Source organism: Bos mutus, chromosome 23 (genome assembly GCF_027580195.1).
Source record: "Bos mutus isolate GX-2022 chromosome 23, NWIPB_WYAK_1.1, whole genome shotgun sequence".
NCBI classification, from domain to species: Eukaryota; Metazoa; Chordata; class Mammalia; order Artiodactyla; family Bovidae; genus Bos; species Bos mutus.
The window spans coordinates 32,125,785-32,143,779 of record NC_091639.1 but is presented as its reverse complement, the minus strand read 5'-3'; the positions used below and the strand labels follow the sequence as shown (position 1 = coordinate 32,143,779).

Here is a 17,995-nt window from a genome sequence, read left to right as displayed (position 1 = left end):
CCCCTGATGCTTCTCACTTCATCTGAGCCATCAGAGCCACTCCTCTCCCCTCTTCCTCCAGCCTGGCCAGGCCCGCACCGCCCGGGGCATGGCCTCCACCTATGCAACATCTCCTCTGGCTCCCCTGCTCCCCTTCCCTGGGGAGTTGGTGGGGGCACAGATTGTGGGGACACCATGGCCTGTGGCGCATTGGGGTTGAGCTTAACTTTCAGGTGGAGATGGCTGAGTGAGAAGGGGAGGAGGCCGGAGAAGGGGAGGCTTGGGCAGGAGGGGACAGCTGCCCACTAGGTTTCCCTGGGCAGCAGTGCCCACCTACCTGCCAGCACTGTGCTCTTCAGGGGCCTAGGGGTTGGAGCGCCCCTCTTTCCTTTGAATGGATGTCTGCGAGGTACAGGTGGCGAGCTGTGGCCTTGGCACCCAGTTCTTGGCCAGCTGGCACCCGGATGTCACACCCTTGTCTGGGGCATCCTGGCCACCTCATGGCTCTGGGGAAGGGAGGAACTCAGCTCCCTGCCTCAGGCAGATGCCTGAGACAGAGCCTGAGCTGGGAGGAAGGGAGAGGGGAGGGGCTGTGATTATATTTGCCTGTATTGACCATTTCTGCCTAGGTCTTCTCACACTGACAGCCTCACACCTCCCACATACGCACAGACTTAGAGAGAAACCAAGTCTTTGGTCTATTTTCTTGGTAGCTTTATTGATTGCCAGGGAAAACAAAAACCAGAAAAATTAATCTCTAAAATTAAACTTTACACTGAATGTTCTTGTTTCTCTAATTAGAACCTCTGCTAGCAGCTGTGGCTATGTACACTCACACACTCACACACACCCTCACACCTATAAGTTTGCACTCTGGAACTGTCAGAGGGTGTCAGGCACAGACAGACCTGAAGTTGCCCAGACAGGTACACACGTGCGGTCACTCCCAAGCCCGCTTTGGTGCTCTGCTCCGTGCCTGCTTGTTGGAAGGAGTCCCTGGAAAGCGCTCCTAGGCTGTGGTTGCAGCCTGTGACCCACCCTTTGGAAACGGGGCTGGGGGTTCGGTCTGCAGAGGATGGGCCCTGGGGCTCAGCCTGAATCCGTCAGGAGATCCTCTCATGGCCTCATGGGGAGATGTGATTCCTGTGGGTGTGGCCCCAGGGCGGGCGGTCATAGTGATGGGGACTCGTGGAGGGTGCCTGGAGGGTTTCATGTGTCCTGGGACAAGGGCTTGTGGGGTGGGCTGGGCCTGGCTGGGGAGAAGACAGGTCTCTGTCAATTGGGTGCATCACACTGTGGCCTTTCTGTCGTGGATTTCCAAGCGCAAAGATTGTATAAATCAATCTGGTGGATAATAAAGTTGCGGATGACTCACTGACCTCCCTCCCAGGGTCACACCTCTCTCACCATCTCCCAGTTCTGTGAGCAGCTCTTTGAGGAGGCTGATGGGTCTGAGCCCCTCCCGTCACCTTTGTTTCCTCCTGCCCAGGTTGGGGGTGGGGCGGACTAGGGGTGGCATGACCTGCAGAACTGGAAGACTTAAGCAGAGTCAAGTAGGAGGGAGGTGGCATCTGCAGGGGAGGGTGGAAGAGCCAGGCAGAGCTCTGCTGAATCCTGGGGTGGAGGAGAGAGTGTGTGTTTGAAGGTCAAGAGGTCAAGGATCTGTTTGGTAGAGAACAATGGTGGGGAGGAGGGTGATTGGGGAGATGGGCAGCCCCTGGAGGAGAGTCTGGGCCTCACAGTCTCGAAGGGTCGGCTTTCTGTATTCTTGGAAGTAGTCAGTCATGTCAGTGAGTCTGTTCATATCCTCTCCCTAGGTACCAGGGCTAAGTCCCACTTTCTACCTCTATCCCAGGCTCCTTCCTCTCCTCACAGATCCCTGCAGAACCTCAATCGCTCACCCCAAGGATAGTCTTGGTCTCCCCTCTCCCGCCCTCGGGACCGGGGTGACCCTCAAGAGCAGGCATGGCAGGGGCATGAAATGAGGGGTGGGGCTGGGGCAGTGACCCAGGTCTGGCCACTGCCCCAGCCCTGTTCCCGTCTTATCCCGCAGGGTTCTCAGGGCCCTTGACAGTGACTGGGGACATGAAGTGGCTGGGATTCAGGGCCCGCTGGCGGGCTGCTTCGCGGTTGGCACAGAGGGCCTGGCCGATGAGGTACTCGCTCTCCTGAGCGATGTCTGACAGGCGCAAATCAAACTCCAGGAGGGTCTTGTTGTCTGACATGCCTTCCAGGAGCTGCTTCCCGCCATCCTGGGTCAGGAATACAAGGGAAAGGGTCACTTTCCACCATGACTCAGGACCACACACACATGGGTGGATGTGTGCACACGTACACATCCTGATACACAGACATGACGGGAACAACTTCACAACACAATTCCTACTTTGTGTAGCGTTTTCTATCCTGTTCCATCTTATTCTCTGAGAAAAATGGTGCTTGCAATTCACTACATTGACTTTTCAGCCCCAGTGGTTTGAAAAGCGTGGTGCTGCGGCAGTGACAATGACTCCATTCTTCTGGTTCAGCCACGAGCACGGGAGACACATCTGGCTCGTGAGATATAAGGAAGAAGTTTGGAGGGAGTGGCATCTGGAAAGCTTTTTCTCGTAAAAGAGAAGGAAAGAGAGGAGTGGTCTCCTTTTTTTCTGCCTCTGAGCGTAGCCCTGTGGGAAGTACAGCCGCCGTCTTGGGCCCATGAGAGTCACACAAGAGACAACAGGGTCGTGGGACTGGGTAGGCAGAGCAGAGGTGGCTCAGAAGCACTGAGCCAAGGAACCCACCAACCCCAGAACCCCCTTCTCCCGGGCTTCTGATTATGGGACACAGTGAACATTCCTCTTGTTTAAGCCATTTCCCATTCAAGCTTTCTGTTACTTGTAGCCAAGAGCACTCTCTCTGGAGTCAGTGTCTGTGAGCCCGACTGTCCTCTGGGGAGGCTTGGTAAAGGGTGCAGGGCCCTAGCTGGAGTGCATGGAGGGCCCTCTTCTCTAGGCCTCACAGTTTCAGCCCCTTCTGGGTTGGGTGGCCCTCACCCAGTAAGAAAAATTTCCTGTTGGGAGGCAGAATGCTGGTTTTCTATGGTTGTGACAAAACCGTATGTTGCAAAGTCAACTCAACAGGTCACCGAAGCATCTTTTTTAAAAATAGCAGACATTATACAAGAAAACATCAGCATATATCACAAGCAGTGCAAGTTAAATTTCAATTACGTTATATCGATGTATGTGTTCACTAGGTGCTCATGCAAATTGCATTTCTTACTCTGAGACTTGGTCAAGATTTGAAAGACACTGTCTGTTGGGAAGGACCCAGGCTTTCAACCTGACTGGATGCTCTTGGGCAACTCACTAACCTCTCTGAGACTATTTTCCATCTATAAAGCGGGGGCTATTTTACTAGATAAGTTGAGGGCTAAAGAAAAACTAATGGATACTGGGTGCCTAGCATAGTACAGAATCCCGACTAGTAGCAACCACTAGTAAATACTGAGGACCTAGCCAGTATCTGCAATGGTTAACTGCTTTACAGTTATAACTCGTTTAATCCTTCCATTAACCACACTTAGAGGTAGATGCTATTACTATTTGCGTTTTACAGATGGGGAAATGGAGGTCCCAAAGGTTAAGTAACTTTAACCAAGTGCTAAATGGCAGAGCTGGGGTGAGAACTGGGTAAAGCCTGTGGTCCTAGCAATTTCCCGGTAAGCACCGGCAGCAGTCAGATTCCAAGCCCTCCGCCCAAGCCCCCAGGGCTTCCCCTTGGCCCTGCGTGCCCCAGAAGCCATAGCTCACCAGCCCGATGTGGTTGCAGGACAGGTTGATGCTGGTGAGTGTGGTGTTGATGGTGAGCACTTGGGATAGGAGGGTCGCGGTGGGCTCGGACAGCTCGTTGCCCCCGAGGTGCAGCGTGGTGAGACACTTGTTGGTATGCAGGGCGTGGGCGAGCGCCTGGCCACCCTCATCCTCGATGCAGTTGAGGCGCAGGTTGAGGGAGATGAGGTTGCTGTTGTGCCCCAGGGCATGAGCCAGAGAATGGGCACCGGGCGCACGCACCTGGTTGTTGGCGAGGTTGAGCACGCGCAGACGGCTGTGGCTCAGCAGCTTGGCGGCAGCGCGCGCGCCCCGGTCCCCGATGAGGTTGTGCGACAGGTCCAGCTCCTCCAGGGCCGGGTGGTCCAGGAGGCTGCGGATTAGGATGCGTGCCTTGTCGTCATCCACCTTGCTTCGGGTCAGCCTGAAGATCTGTGGGCAGCAGGAAGAATGTGCCTGTCTACATACCTCCCCCAGGTAGAGGAGGGAGCCCCAGGAACTCCTGAGGTTCTGCTCTTTCAAGAACCTGGCTAGGGGGAAGTCTTCCCTGGCTGTCCGGTGCCTGGGGTTCTGAGCTCCCAGTGCAGGGGGCTCAGATTAGATCCCTGGTATGGGAGGTGGATCCCACATGCTGCAATAAAGATAGAAGACCCCACATGCTGCAGCTGTGCGTGTGTGCTCAGTCCCTTCAGTCGTGTCCAACTCTTTGTGACCCTATGACTTGTACTCCACCAGGCTTCTCTGTCTGCGGGATTCTCCCAGCAAGAATACTGGAGTGGGTTGCCATGCCCTCCTCCAGGGGATGCCCCCGACCCAGGGATCGAACCCACATCTCCTGCGTCTCTTGCATTGCAGGATTCTTTAGGATGCTTGAGTCATCAAGGAAGCCCATGTTGCATATGGGACCCACCCAAATAAATAAATAGTAAAAAGAGAGAGAGAAGAACTTGGCTGGGAAGGGGGAGAGAGGTGGAGCAGTAAGGGATAAAGGATTCGACCACCTGGCTGGCTTTTGGGCAGGGCAGGTCTACCCAGCATGATAGTGGTGCAGATTTGGTGGCGACTGGTAGGGAAAAAACTACCACTTATTGAGTAATGACTACGTGCTGGGCATGCTGCTGCAACATTCCATAGCCATGATCTCTAACCCTTGGCATCCTAGTGAGATAGAACAAGTCCTCTGCATTTTACAGGAGAAAATGGAGGCTTTGAGTGGAAACCTCATTTGCCCAGAGTCACACGGTGATTAAGCCGTGGAGGCAGGTTTTGAATCCAGGTCTGTTGGATGAGTCAGCCCTTCGCTGCACCCTCCTAGACTTTTGTGAGGTGATACCCCACTCTAGTTTTGATTTGCATTGCTCTAACAATTAGCTAAGTTGAGCATCTTTTCAAGTGCCTGTTGGCCATCTTGGGAGAAATGTGTAGGTCTTCTGGACATTTTTGGATTGGGCTGTTTTGTTGTTGTTATTGAGTTGTATGAGCTGCTTGTATGTTATGGAAACTAAGCCTTGTCTGTTGCATTGTTTGCAAATATTTTTCCCAGTCTGAATATTGTTTCTTTGTTTTATGGTTTCCTTTGCTGTGCAAAAGCTTATGCATTTGATTAGGATCCATTTGGTTTTGTTTTTATACATTGGTTTTAAACACATGCAAGTTTCTTCTTAAGGAAACCCAAACCCCTCATTGTTACTGCTCTACCTTTCTCTCCTTTCACAGCCAAGTTCTTGAAAAAGCTGATCTGTCTCCTCACCTCTCACTTTTTCCACAAATGTCTCTGATCTGGACTCTGCTCCTGGCACTCCACCGACATAGCTTCCCCTCAGTGACCTCCAAGTTTGCTACATCCGGTCCTCAGCTCCATCCCACCCCACTGCTGCTCACCCCTCTTCTTGAAACGCCTCCCTCCCTGGACTCTATGATACAATGTCATGTCCTCCTTTTCCTCCTCCTCTGATTCTTGGCATGCTCTCTTTCTTCCAACCAGAATATTTGGGACATACTTAACCTAAAAAATAAAAAATTCATTGTGTATCTGAAATTCAGATTTAACTGGACATCCCGTATTTTTATTGGTAAACTCTATTTGAGTTGCAATTTCACTTTTATATGATTGCTGATTAGTGCCTTTTATCCCCACCAGACTGTCAGCTGGAGGGCACAAATGGTCTAATTGTGCTCACTGCGGAATCTTCAGCACCTAGGACAGGGCCCAGGGTGCAGTCGCCTGTTGGATTAATAGCTGGTGAATGGGCCCGGCAGAACCTTCTGCGTTTCTGCATTCCCAGAACCCAGCTTGGTTCAGGGCCACCAAGGACAACGAGCGAGAAGGAAATAGGAGCAAGAAGGCGGTGATGGAGGAGGAGGGGAAGGGGAGAGGGACTCAGAAAGATGCTGAGAATGGGAGGTAGGGGGAGGCTGGGGGTAGGTGGTACCTTGAGGGTGTGGCAGGCCTTGACGGTGGCCGCCAGGGAGTGGCAATCGCGGTAGGTGAAGAGGAAGAGGTTCCACTCGAAGTTCATGCCACAGTCCTTCACACCGTATACCAGGTCCAGCTCCTCCAGATGGCTCAGGCCAGCCACCAGGTTGTCCAGTTGGTAGTGGTCCATGGCCGGTTCCTCCATCTCCCCTTCGCTGCCGGAATCGGATTGATCCCCGCCGCGGGGCGGGGCCGGGAGCTGCACGGGCGGAAGGAACTGATCCACCCGGATGGCGCGCACGTAGTTCCTGCAGAGCGGCAGCAGGTTGAGGATCACGGCGGGGTCGGTGGTGTTCGGGATGAAGTGTTTCAGCAGGTTCTCCAGGTGCAGCTCAAAGAACATGCGCTTCCAGCTACCGCCGTGATTGTCCACGTGGCACACGGGCCACCGCTGCGTGCAGCAGCGGCGCCAGTAACTCTCATCATCGATCAGGTTGGCGGTCACAGCCAGCGGCAGGTCAGGAGACAGGTGGTTCAGGACCTTCTTCTGATGCTCTGGGAGCAGCTGCTTCAGGATGGGGTTGTCTTTGGGAGCAAGAATAGGCAAATGGAGGCACAGTGTTGGGGACACTGCACTGTGGTGCCCTGGGTTCAGCCTGTCTGTCTGGGGGCACCCAGGAAAGAGGAAGACCCTCCTCTGCCTTCAGGGAGCCCCAGTCTGTGAGAAGAGATAGCCTTCATTCCCAGGGAGGCCCGATCTGAGGAGGGACACACCATCCTTAATCTGGGGTGGTCCTGGTTGAAGGTGGACATCTTAGCATCTGGTCTCAGGGAGCTCTCTGTCTGAGACAGAATCCCAGGTCCAGCCCTCAGTTTTTTCTTAATCTAGCAGAGGAGGTAACTCCTGATTTCAGAGGCTCCCAATGTGATTTGATTCATTCATTTCAAAACAAAAGCTTTTTTTTTTTGAGCACCTACTATGTACCACAGGCTTCCTAGTTGGTGCTAGTGATAAAGAACCTGCCTGCCAATGCAGGAGACATAAAAGAGGCAGAGACATGAGTTTGATTCCTGGGTCAGGAAGATTTCTTGGAGGAGGGCGTGGCAACCCACTCCAGCATTCTTGCCTGGAGAATCCCACGGACAGAGGAGCCTGGAGTGCGACAGTCCATAGGGTCACAAGGAGTCAGACACGACTGAAGTGACTGAGCATACATGCACACACTACGTACCGCGTACTATCCTTCCACCCTAAGTGCTGAAGATACAAGAGTGAACAAAACCGAGGGAGGCGCTCCATCTTACTAGTGGAGGCAGACTGTAAACAGGTCTAATGGATATATTGTAGGCCTGGTGGTGACAGGTGCCGTAGACAACACAATGGCCCTGTCCTCAGAGAGCTCCCCCTCTGGTAGGAGAGGTTGCCGACTCATCTTTGAAAAGGATGAACATTAACAGAAACTAAAGTACGGGACAAACCAAGGATCTATACACGCCCATAGAAGAGAGAGTGGAGGATGGTCAACCAGGGAGGGCTTTCTAGTGGAGGAGGTAGATGTGGTTTGGGCCAGGCTTTGCTGGAGAGAGTGGGAAAAGGAAGGAGAGGGCCTAGATGTAGAGGGCACAGAGCAGGATGGGGGAGGGGTCTGGTGGGGCCTGGGAGGGGGGATGGCTGGAGAAACTGACTTGGCCTCAGGGTAGGCGGAAGGGAGGAGGTGAGTGGGGATGAGGACATTTTCCTAAAGAAAATCAGTCCTGAACATTCACTGGAAGGACTGATGCTGAAGCTGAAGCTCCAATACATTGGCCACCTGATGCAAAGAGCTGACTCATTAGAAAAGACCCTGATGCTGGCAAAGATTGAAGGCAGGAGAAGGGGATGACAGAGGGCGAGATGGTTGGATGGCATCACCAACTCGATGGACGTGAGTTTGAGCAAGCTCTGGGAGATGGTGAAGACAGGGAAACCTGGCGTGCTGCAGTCCACGGGTTTGCAAAGATTCGGACACGACCAAGGGACTGAACAAGATGAGAGGACATTGTAGGAGAAGGCAGGGGCTGCCCCAGACCCAGCTCTGAGGCCTGGCCTCAAGGCAGTCCCCTCCCACCCTGCCCCACTCCTGGCCTTCTTGCTCCCAAGCGAGGAGGGGACAGACTCACTCTGGAAGTTCTTGACAATGTGCTGAATGCAGAGCTCTGTGAGGAGGGGCACGATGGCCAGCGACCACTCAGCATCCTCAGCGATGATCCTGCGCATCCGCCGGACCCCAGACCCAGAACCTGGGCCTGTGGACTTAGCCAGGGGTGGGATAATCGGGGTGGGCTTTGAGGGCTGTGGGGCTGAGCTCAAAGTTTGGCCCACAGTGGAAGACCGGTCCTGGGTGGAGGTTGAGGACCGGCTGGGGATTGACGGTGACTCTGTTGTCTGGGTATCCTGCATGCTGGGGGTTGGCAACACAGGGACAGGTGGCCCCTTGGTGATGGCCTCGTGATGGGGAGCTTCTCAGACAGGCAGATCCTGGGTGCTGGCAGGAACCTGGAGAAAGAGAAGCAGGAAGGGTTGTTATTTTGGAGGGTTTCGGTGGGCATTTACCAACAGACATAGCACAGGGTGGTTCTGAAGGGCCAGTCTCTGGACTAGAGCAGGTCCAGGTACACACCCCACCAGCTGGGTGGCCTTGGGCCGGTTATTGAAGCTTTTTGAGTTTCAGATGCTTCCCCTGTGAAATGAGGATAGCAGTTACCAATAAGATGATTGGGAAGAGTGACTAAAATAATGCATCCGAAGAGGCATAGCTTTCTGTGACACACGAAGCTGTAGCAAGCAGCAGAACCACATTTCAGACAATAATAGCTACGCAGTAATTACAAGCAATTGCTGTATGCTGTCCCTTTTTTTAGTTTTTTATGTATATCAGCTCATTTGATTCTCACAGAAGCCTTTTTGAGATAGGCGCTGATGGACTAATTTTTTTCTGATGTGAAACTGAAGCTCAGAGAGGTGAACTGAGTTGCCTAAAGTTACACAGCTTATATATAACAAAGGTGGATTAAAACTCAGTCTATTGGGACTTCCTCGGTGGTCCTCTGGTTAAGAATCTGCCTGCCAGTGCAGGGGATATGGGTTCTATCCTTGGTTGGGGAAGATCCCACATTCCACAGGGCAGCTAAGCCTGTGTGCCCACTCTCCACACCTAGAGAAAGCCCCAAAGACCCCGTACAGAAACAAAGACCCCATACAGCCAAAAATTTGTACATAAATACAACAACAACAACTCAGTCTATCAAGTTCAGCCAAAAGGCTGAGGTATGATAAACATTTAGTTCAAAACAGCTCCCTGCCACTAAGCATTTTACAGAAAAACAACTGCCTAACCAGGAGGAGGGGATGAAGAACAGTACTCGCCAATTGAAGTATAGAAATAGAAATAGAATGGCTGCCCAAATGCAAGCCACACAGACGATTTAAAAACTTCTCCTATAGACACTAAGAAAGGAAAGAGAAAACAAGTGAAATTAACTTTATGTTTAACCCTATATGTCCAAAATATTTAAACATGTAATCAATATAAAAATTAATATATATATATATATAATTATTAGGTATATGTATTTAAACCTTCAAAATCTGATGGCTAGTGACTACTGTTTTGGGCAGTGCAGGCCAGAAGGGAAGGCTAGGGAAACCAGACCCATACCCTGCCCAGGGCATCAGCACCTTCTCCTCTTCCCTCAGTGGGCTTTAGCTTGCCCCTCCCTCAATCTCCCCATCCCAGTCTTCCTATTTCTCCCAGGCTCCGGGCATTCCAGACAGCAGCAGCGGGAAAGTGTGGGAGGCTACAAGGCAGCTAAATCTGGGGCTGAGGACAGAGGATATATCCGGGCATGCCGTCACCCCGTTTGTCCATTCCTGCACCCATGCTGCAGTGTCCCCTCCCAGGACCTCGGAAGAATTGGGTCTGCTCAGCCCAGCACGGAGCTCCCGCTCTGGGTTTGCTCCCCGACTCCATGCACTGGGTAGTGGCCGGTGGGCAGGAACACTGTGAACTAGCAAAGGTGTCCTTGGCAGATGGAGGGGACCAGATGGTGCTCCCCAGTCCTCCAGGCATCCCAAGGAGGAAGAGCCTGGCTGTGTGAATGTGTGTGTGTGTGTGAGAGAGAGAGAGAGAGGAAGGAAGGGAGGGGGGGAGAGAGAGAGAGAGAGACAGGAGGGGGCAGTATAAGGAAGATATCTATGTATTTTGGTGATACACTTATGCAAATAAAATGCAAATTGACAAACAGATTGGGTCCATGCATTGTGGGACAAGCAGCTGGCGCTTTTTGACTCATGGTCCCTCCGAGGGTGTGGCTGGGAGGGGATGCTGCTTGGAGGCCCCAGATGACTTGGCATTTCTGGCTCTGCCAGGCACTTGCTGTGTGACCTTGGCCAAGTTACTCGGTCTGAGTGCCAGTTTCCTTATCCATCAAAGGGCACAGTAATATCTTCCTCTGCAGGCTTCGTGGAGATTCCCCTGAGATAATACTTGAATCATATTCATAATATTTGACAGGAGTGGGACTTCCCTGGTGTTCCAGTGGTTAAGAATCCGCCTTGCAATGCAGGGGACACAGGTTTGATCCCTGGTTGGGAACTAAGATCCCATGTGCTCTGGAGCAACTAAGCCCACGAAACCACAAAAAAACGGAGTCCGTGTGCCGCAACACAAGAGCCTGCAGGAGGCAATGAAGGCACTGTGTTCTGAACAAATAAATAAACATTTTTAAAACTATTTGGCAGGAGTACTGGAGTGGGTGTGTGGACGGAGGCATTCTGAGGGACAGCGGTTTGGGCTGGGGAGGTAAAGCCCTAGAGACCTGCTTCTGGGTACTAACCTGAGATGGTGTCTTTGAGTGAGGTGCTTCCCTTCATCCAGGGGACACGTGAGGGCAAGGTGGTGGTGGTGTTCAGGTCTGGACAGGAGGGGGTGGGGTGGAGGGCTGGCAGACTGGGCCAGAGGAGGAGGACAACAGGCCAGCCCTGTTCCCACCAGCTCCGCGTCTGGACGCCTGGGGCTCCCTCCACAGTTTTGGTCTAACACATTCCGGGATTCCCCTTGGTCCCAGACGCAACCCAGGACAGCCTTTGGGCCATGCCTGTGGGAGCAGAACCTAGCGTGGCTCTCCAGGCCTCTCTCACAGAACTGCCTGGCTTCACCATCCTGTTCAGTGGTCCCTTCTGCTCCCCGGGAAGCCATATGTTGGGAGACCCTTCCTGGGGCCTAGCAGGGTGCTCCCAGGAACAGGATGGCCTGTTCTCACCATCTAATGCCTCACTGTCTTAGGACCTGGCTCCTCAGGTCTGGTCCTAACTGCCTGGCCGCTGTTTGGAGCCCGGAGCCTTCTCTGGTAGGACGCTGCACGACCTGCCTGGGGCTTGGTCCAGGTCCCTGAGCCATCGCCTCAGAAGGAGGGACACGGTGGCCCTGCACGTGCTCCATGTGCTTGGCTGATATAAACAAGAATCCCTACGGTCCCGCAACATTCACAGAGACCTCCATACCCCGAGGTCTGATGTCATGTTAAAGACAAATGTTGATAATGTTAACCTCATAATAAGGTCAGATTGGTAGTTTTCACTTATCGTGTCTTGATTTTTTTAAAAAAACTCAACATCACAGAAATATTTTTGGCAAGCAATTTGTTACCAGATAGAGGATTCTTCTAAGAAGGCTTTTAGTTCCAAATGTTTTTTTTTTTTTTATATATACATACCTAAAAGAATCAATCAAATATAAAGCAGAGTATGTTTCGAAGGATAATGAGCACGATGAACTCTTTGCCTGCCAGTTACTAATGTTACAAAGATGGCATCAAGTCACACACCCAAACCTGTTCTTCTCAACCACGGCTGGGCTGCCGCTCTCTCAACTCTTCCCCCCGGCCTCTCGTACATTCTCCAGAGGCTTCCAACACAGGCTCCTCTGACTCTGCCCACCCCTCAGGGTTGAGCCTTGCCTGCCCTGTTCCTCCTCTTGCTGGGCTGCAGCTCCCCCATCCCCTCTGAGCTCCAGACTCATGGCCACTGGTCACCTCGAGGCGCCTGCAGCCTCAGTCTGCCCGCCAAGAGCACTCAGTGCCTCCGCCAAGGCTCTCCTCCTCCTGGCTGCTTACCTTGGCCAGAGGCACCAGGAGCTACCCAGGTGTGTGAACCTGGAAGCTGGGGACTCACCTCTCTCCCTCAGTACCAGCCCCCCCAACCTGGTCACTGCAGTTTCCCCTCAGTTCTGACTCCCTCCCCTGTGGTCCCTCCTCTCCCTTCCTGCTGCGGCCTCAGCTCAGGGCCTCATTGTCCATTGTCCTTGTAGCTGCAGCTGCCCCGCACCTGGGTGTGTCCCAGCACCCAGCCTTCTCACAGCTGTCCTGGCAGGGCTCTGGGTAAGCCCCTGGCTCCTCAACTCAGTGCAGAAGGCCCTCCATGGCCGGATGCTCTGTTTGAAATAAACCCCTCTCTGCATCTTGAATACGGCAGACTAATCTGCACCACCCAGCCTTTGCTCAAGCCACTTTCTGCCTGGAAGGCCTTTCCTGCAGTCTCTGCCCGGGGAAGCAGACCAGCACTGGTATTTTGAGCCTGAACTCAAGCACCATTTCCCCTCTGGAGTCTTTGGCTTTTCTTATCTCCCCCTTCTCTTTGTCAGATCCTTAGTACCTGTGTCGCTTCAGTGGACTAACAACCCTCTCCTCACACCCACACTGGACTGTGGGCTCCTCCAGGTGTGAGGACTATTTCTATTTTTTTTGGACTGCGCTATGCGGCATGTGGGATCTTAGTTCCCCAGCTAGGGATGGAACCCTGCATTGGGAGCATGAAGTCTTAGCCACTGGACCACCAGGGAAGTCCTCTTTTACTTGTTTTTTTCTCTCTAATCCCTAACCCGGTATCAGGTCTGCCAGGGAGGCAGCTGCCGTTCTGGGCTGCCCCACCTCCCTCTGATCACAGATTCTGGCCAATAGGAGTGCCCTGTATTGGTTCAGGGGTGCACCTGATATCAGCCAATCAGAGTCCTCCCTGGGATTTGTCCAAGTGGAGGTAGACAGAAGGACACACGTCCTTGAAGGATACAGATCCCCTGCTGCTGGAAGCTGTTTCCCTTCACACGGAAAAGGCCGGTCTGCGGCAGCAGGAGGAAGTGCTGCCTGGCGGAGACCAGCAGGAGAGGGAGGTGGACAGAGGGCACCGGGCACCTCCCGTCCCCAGTCCTCATCGCTGAAGGCCCTCTGACGGCCTCCTTCAGTTCTGAGACCTGACTTGATGGCCTTCCAGCAAGTCTCTCTTGCTGAAGCTAAGAATTGGGTTTCTGCCCCTTTATGACCAAAAGGTCCTCACTATGTGGGTAGGCTTACTGTTTTGTGAATGAAATTATGGGAACAATCCCAGATCAGTAGATGAACTAGTTCAACAGGATGGCCAGAAGCTGCCTGGCTGTTCCTGATGTCTACCTCTGGTGGCCTGTTCCTCTCCTGACCACCCGAGCCTCCAACTCCACCTCCTGTCTCTTTGCTGACAGCATCATCAACGTCCAACGGCTCAGCACTTAAAAGTTACAAGTTTCTGGGACTTTCCTGTTGATCCAGTGGTTAAGATATGTCCTGCAATGCAGGGCACATGGGTCCGATCCCTGGTCAGGGAACTAGGATCCCACATGCTGCGGAGCAGCTAAGCCCATGAGCGCGACTAAGACTGGATGCAGCCAGACAAATAAATATTAAAAAAAAAAAAAGTTACAAGCGTCATTCAGAGCGTTTCTCTTGTTAGAGTCTTATTCTACACTGGAGTCGGGGCAGGCTTCTCAACCCCATTTTATGGATGAAGAAACTGAAGACCAGACCGGGAAATAACTGGCCCCTGGATATACAGGAGGGCGGGGGCCAGATCAGGAGCTTGGCTGCCCTAACCACAACGCCCTGCTCTCCCAGACACTTTTCCATCTTCCACTAGAAAAGAAAAAAGCCTGTTCTTGTTCCCAGGGAAGCAGGCGTCCTGTCTTCACTGCAGACAGGATGTGTCGGGGAGGGTCTCCCCAGGCTGGAAGAGCGACTAGGTCCGTGGCACCCCACAATGGGAATTTCAGGCCCCTGATGAAAGACACACCTGTTATAGTAAAATGCATTTCCTCCCTAACGAAACGAAATCTTAACAGTCCATACATGTGTGTATACATCCCTATGTGAACCCTGCACTGCTATTTAATTTTATTTTGTCGTTGCACAGCGTGGCTTACGGGATCTTAGCTTCCTGACTGAGGGAACCAAGGGGTTGAAGCCAGGCCACAGCTGTGAAAGGGTTGAGTTCTAACCAGTGGACTGCCAGGGAATTCCCGAGTGAGTGCCTCTTGTGCCATCATCAGGTGTGCCCCCTCGAAGGGCACACCCTGCCCTCAGATGGGGCAAGTGGGGGCAACCAGTGACCCTTCATCTCCTGGACCTACAAGGCCTCACACGCTATGTCGCCAACATCAACCCTGCCACAACCCCTGAGGAAAGGTGACTCCTCCTCCCCCTCCCCCGGTCCCAGCTGTGTCCTCAGGACCAGCATCCAGGTCCTGAAATAACATTCAGTTCTTAACTCACAGGGTTAAGTGTTAGGGTCTGCTCTCTACATGCCCAAACACAGGCAATAGAAAGGGACGAGATGTCCTAGTTTGGGCAGGGTTGTCCTCATTTTTGATGGTGGACAAGTGTTCTGTGAACCACCTCCTTGTCTATACATAGCTCTGATTTATTGTATTCTAGGCCAAGTGGCTCAGTGGTAAAGAATCTACATGCCAATGTAGAAGACACAGGGTAGATCCCTGGGTCAGGAAGATCCCCTGGAGAAGGGCATGGTAACCCATTCTAGTATTGTTGCCTTGAGAATTCCACGGACAGAGGAGCCTGGTGGGCTACAGTGCATGGGGTCGCAAAGAGTTGGACTTGACTGAGCATGCACACATGCAGCAGCCCAGCAGGCCCTCAGTAGTGTGTGCACAGGAGGAGGCAGCATAACTAACAGCTAGCTCAGGATTCAGGAGTTACACCGCCTGAGGTCCAATCTCCACTCTGTCCCCAACATCTGGGAGAATCTGGCAAGTCATGCAACCCCATTAAGCCTCCATCTCTTTATCTGTAATATGGGATAGTAACTGGGGTTCCTACTTCATAAGATTATCCAGAGGATTAAAGGAGCTAATGTGTGTGCATGCTTGCGTGCTAAGTCGCTTCAGTCATGCCTGACTCTTTGCAACCCCATGTACTGTAGCCCCGCCAAGCTCTTCGGTCCATGGAATCCTCCAGGCAAGAATACTGGAGTGGGTTGCCATTTCCTCTTTCAGGGATCTTCCTGAGGATTGAACCTGCATCTCTTGTGTCTTCTGCACTGGCAGTCAGGTTCTGTACCATTCGTGCCACCTGGGAAGCCCTGAAGTGAAAGTGTCAGTCACTCAGTCATGACTGGTTCTTGGCGAGCCCATGGATGACAGCCCACCAGGCTCCCCTGTCCATGCAATTCCCCTGGCAAGAATACTGGAGTGGGTTGCCGTGCCCTTGTCCAGGGATATTCCCGACCTAAGGACTGAACCTATGTCTCCTGCATCTCCTGCATTGCAGGCAGATTCTTTGCTGTCCGAACCACCAGGAAACACGTGTGAGACATTCTGTATAGTGTTGGGCCCAGAGTCAACACTCAAGGTAAGTGTTAGATATCATGACAAAGATGTTAGATGCTGTACCTATATAAACCTATGAAATGTTCAGACTTATTATTGACAAATATTGTTATTATAACACCATTATCCTCATTTCACAAACAGAAAAACAGAGGCTTAGAGAACTTAAGTAACTTGCTAAGCATCACATAGTAAATGGAGAAGCTAAACTCTGAACCCATGTCTGTCCAAAGCTGTTCCTCACTTCCCTGCACAAAAGCAGAGACAAATCACTTGGGATTGCTTCCTAAATTGCCCAGACTCAGTTGTCATAGCACTTTTCCAGTGGGCTTTCCACTCTCTCCAGTAGGAGGCTGGGGTCACCCTCATCGGTGCTGACCTGAACAGTCCAGGCTCCCTCACTCCCTGTCCCTTGCAGTCTCAGGGTCCTTCTGCAGAACTGATGATCACTTCAGCTTTTGAGGCCCCAAGAGGATCCAAGAGATACCGCAGAGCTGTGCTCTCCTGCCCCGTTGGGCCCTCCATGTTCCTTCCAGACCTAGGGTTCAGTGCTCGAGTCTCCTGCACCTTCCCTCCTCTCAGAAACGTCTCCGACCTCCTCCATTTTTCTCAAGTGCCTAGTTAAATCCAAACGCTTTGGGCAGAGGCTCCACCTGCCTGCCCAAATGGGAAAGTTGAAGATGCTAGGGGAGGGGGAAGTCCTCTCCTTTTTCTGCTCACTACATCCCTGGTCCTCCCCTCTTTTCCTCTGAACTGAACAGAAGTGCCAGGCCTTCCTTAGGTTCTGTGAGGACCTCTGTGGCCTTGGACATCCCTTGTCCGGGGCTGGGCTTTGACATCCCGTATCCCCCAGCTTCTCTGATGGTGCTTCCTGCTTTCTCAGTCAGCTGCTCCTCAGGGCCCTGGCTTTTGTCTACATTTCCCCAATCCCTATCCTGCCTACTGTGTCAGACTCCACCTCAGGCCAAGTCATTTCCATTTGGGAATTCAGTTTGTGGAATCACAAAAGAGGGGCAAAAAAGCTTCCCTGACAGAGCTCTGGCCCAGCACCCCTGGTCTTTTGCTGGTGAGACAGTCTGCACACTTATCACACCCCTGGGCCAGGCTTTCCTCCCAACTGCCCACTTAGGTCTGTTGCCTTAAAAAAGAACTCCACCCTTTGATTCAGACACCCGACCGGGGAAGCTCAGCTCCAAATGCCAGCAAGTCCCTCCCTCAACCCGCCTGAGGTGAAGGGGCCCTCCTTCTCCTTGGTGACCAAGGATAACCAGCCTTGTCATGGGAGGGAGGGAGGTGTAGAAGCGTCTAGACCTGCGGGAAGGACTGCAGCCCCAGGAGCTGGGAATAGAGATCTGTCTTTCCAGGAAGGCTGGGGCCCTGGAACTAGGGACTGCTCTTCCCCATGACCAACTCTCACTCCACTTTCCCCTTCTCCATCTCGGGTGACCCTTCCCTGACTCGCAGAGACGGTTTGCAGTGGCTGTAGGGAGGAAGGAGGCACGGCCAACTTCATATGGGGTGGGGGCCTCCCATAGGTACAGGCCGGCCCTTCCTTCTCACGGGAGCCAAGGCCACCTGCAGATTTCGGCCGGGTGGGCGGACTCTGGGGCGTGCTCCCGTGCCCTGTCGGGGGAGTCGGGGCAGAGAGAGCTCAGCCCGCTAGGCGAGACCGGGGCCGGGTGTTCTCTCTCCAGAGGTTGCCTCACCGTTCCCGAGAGAGACCTGAGCGCTCGCCTTCCCGCAGGTCCCCACGAACGCCGGTTGTTAGGGACGCCGTGCGTCGCTAGGGGGCGGGCCCTCAAGGGCGGGTGCGCATGCGTTCTCCGGCAAGCTGGATTACTTTGCTCGTTGCTGTGCGAGGGCAGGGCTCCCGGACTTCGGTTGTCGCCGCACACCTTGGCCCAGGATCGATGCAAATACGTGTCCCCATCTAAGGCACTGTGTGGGGCCCAGAGCGGGCAGTGGGAACTCTGACCGCGGGACATGGTTTGTGCGTCCTGTGGACATGTTTAGGAGCAGTGGGTTTCTGCGGGGAAAGGCGGGGAGCTGCGGATGGGGCAGGGCTCCTGGACTGCAAAGGGGCTCTTCCTTCTCCGGGCCTT

General features: G+C 53.1%; 1 protein-coding gene across 3 annotated transcripts; it reads right to left on the bottom strand.

The window, feature by feature from the left end:
• Positions 1-485: 485 nt before the first annotated feature.
• Positions 486-17,661, bottom strand: TCTE1 (t-complex-associated-testis-expressed 1). 3 transcript variants are annotated; one of them, XM_070360886.1, is made up of 5 exons: positions 17,600-17,661; positions 8,368-8,743; positions 6,224-6,792; positions 4,035-4,223; positions 486-2,231 (listed from the first exon to the last, which is right to left on the bottom strand). In XM_070360886.1, the coding sequence occupies exons 2-5, from the start codon at positions 8,645-8,647 to the stop codon at positions 2,022-2,024; spliced, it is 1,248 nt and encodes a 415-aa protein (XP_070216987.1). In that variant the 5' UTR covers positions 8,648-8,743; positions 17,600-17,661; the 3' UTR covers positions 486-2,021. The 3 variants fall into 3 exon arrangements, with proteins under 3 accessions (XP_070216987.1, XP_070216986.1, XP_005900144.1); XM_070360885.1 differs by lacking the exon at positions 17,600-17,661 and adding an exon at positions 16,273-16,896 and having other exon boundaries at positions 495-2,231; positions 3,774-4,223; XM_005900082.3 differs by having other exon boundaries at positions 496-2,231; positions 3,774-4,223.
• Between the last annotated feature and the right edge of the window lie 334 nt (positions 17,662-17,995).

Bases quoted from the DNA above. Each gene is read 5' to 3' on its own strand.
- TCTE1 (XM_005900082.3), bottom strand. From the start codon at position 8,647: ATGCAGGATACCCAGACAACAGAGTCACCGTCAATCCCCAGCCGGTCC. The intron at 6,793-8,367 runs GTGAGTCTGTCC...TTGCTCCCAAAG, and splicing joins CATTGTCAAGAACTTCCAGA to ACAACCCCATCCTGAAGCAG. The intron at 2,232-3,773 runs GTGAGCTATGGC...TTCCTGACCCAG, and splicing joins CCTGCAACCACATCGGGCTG to GATGGCGGGAAGCAGCTCCT.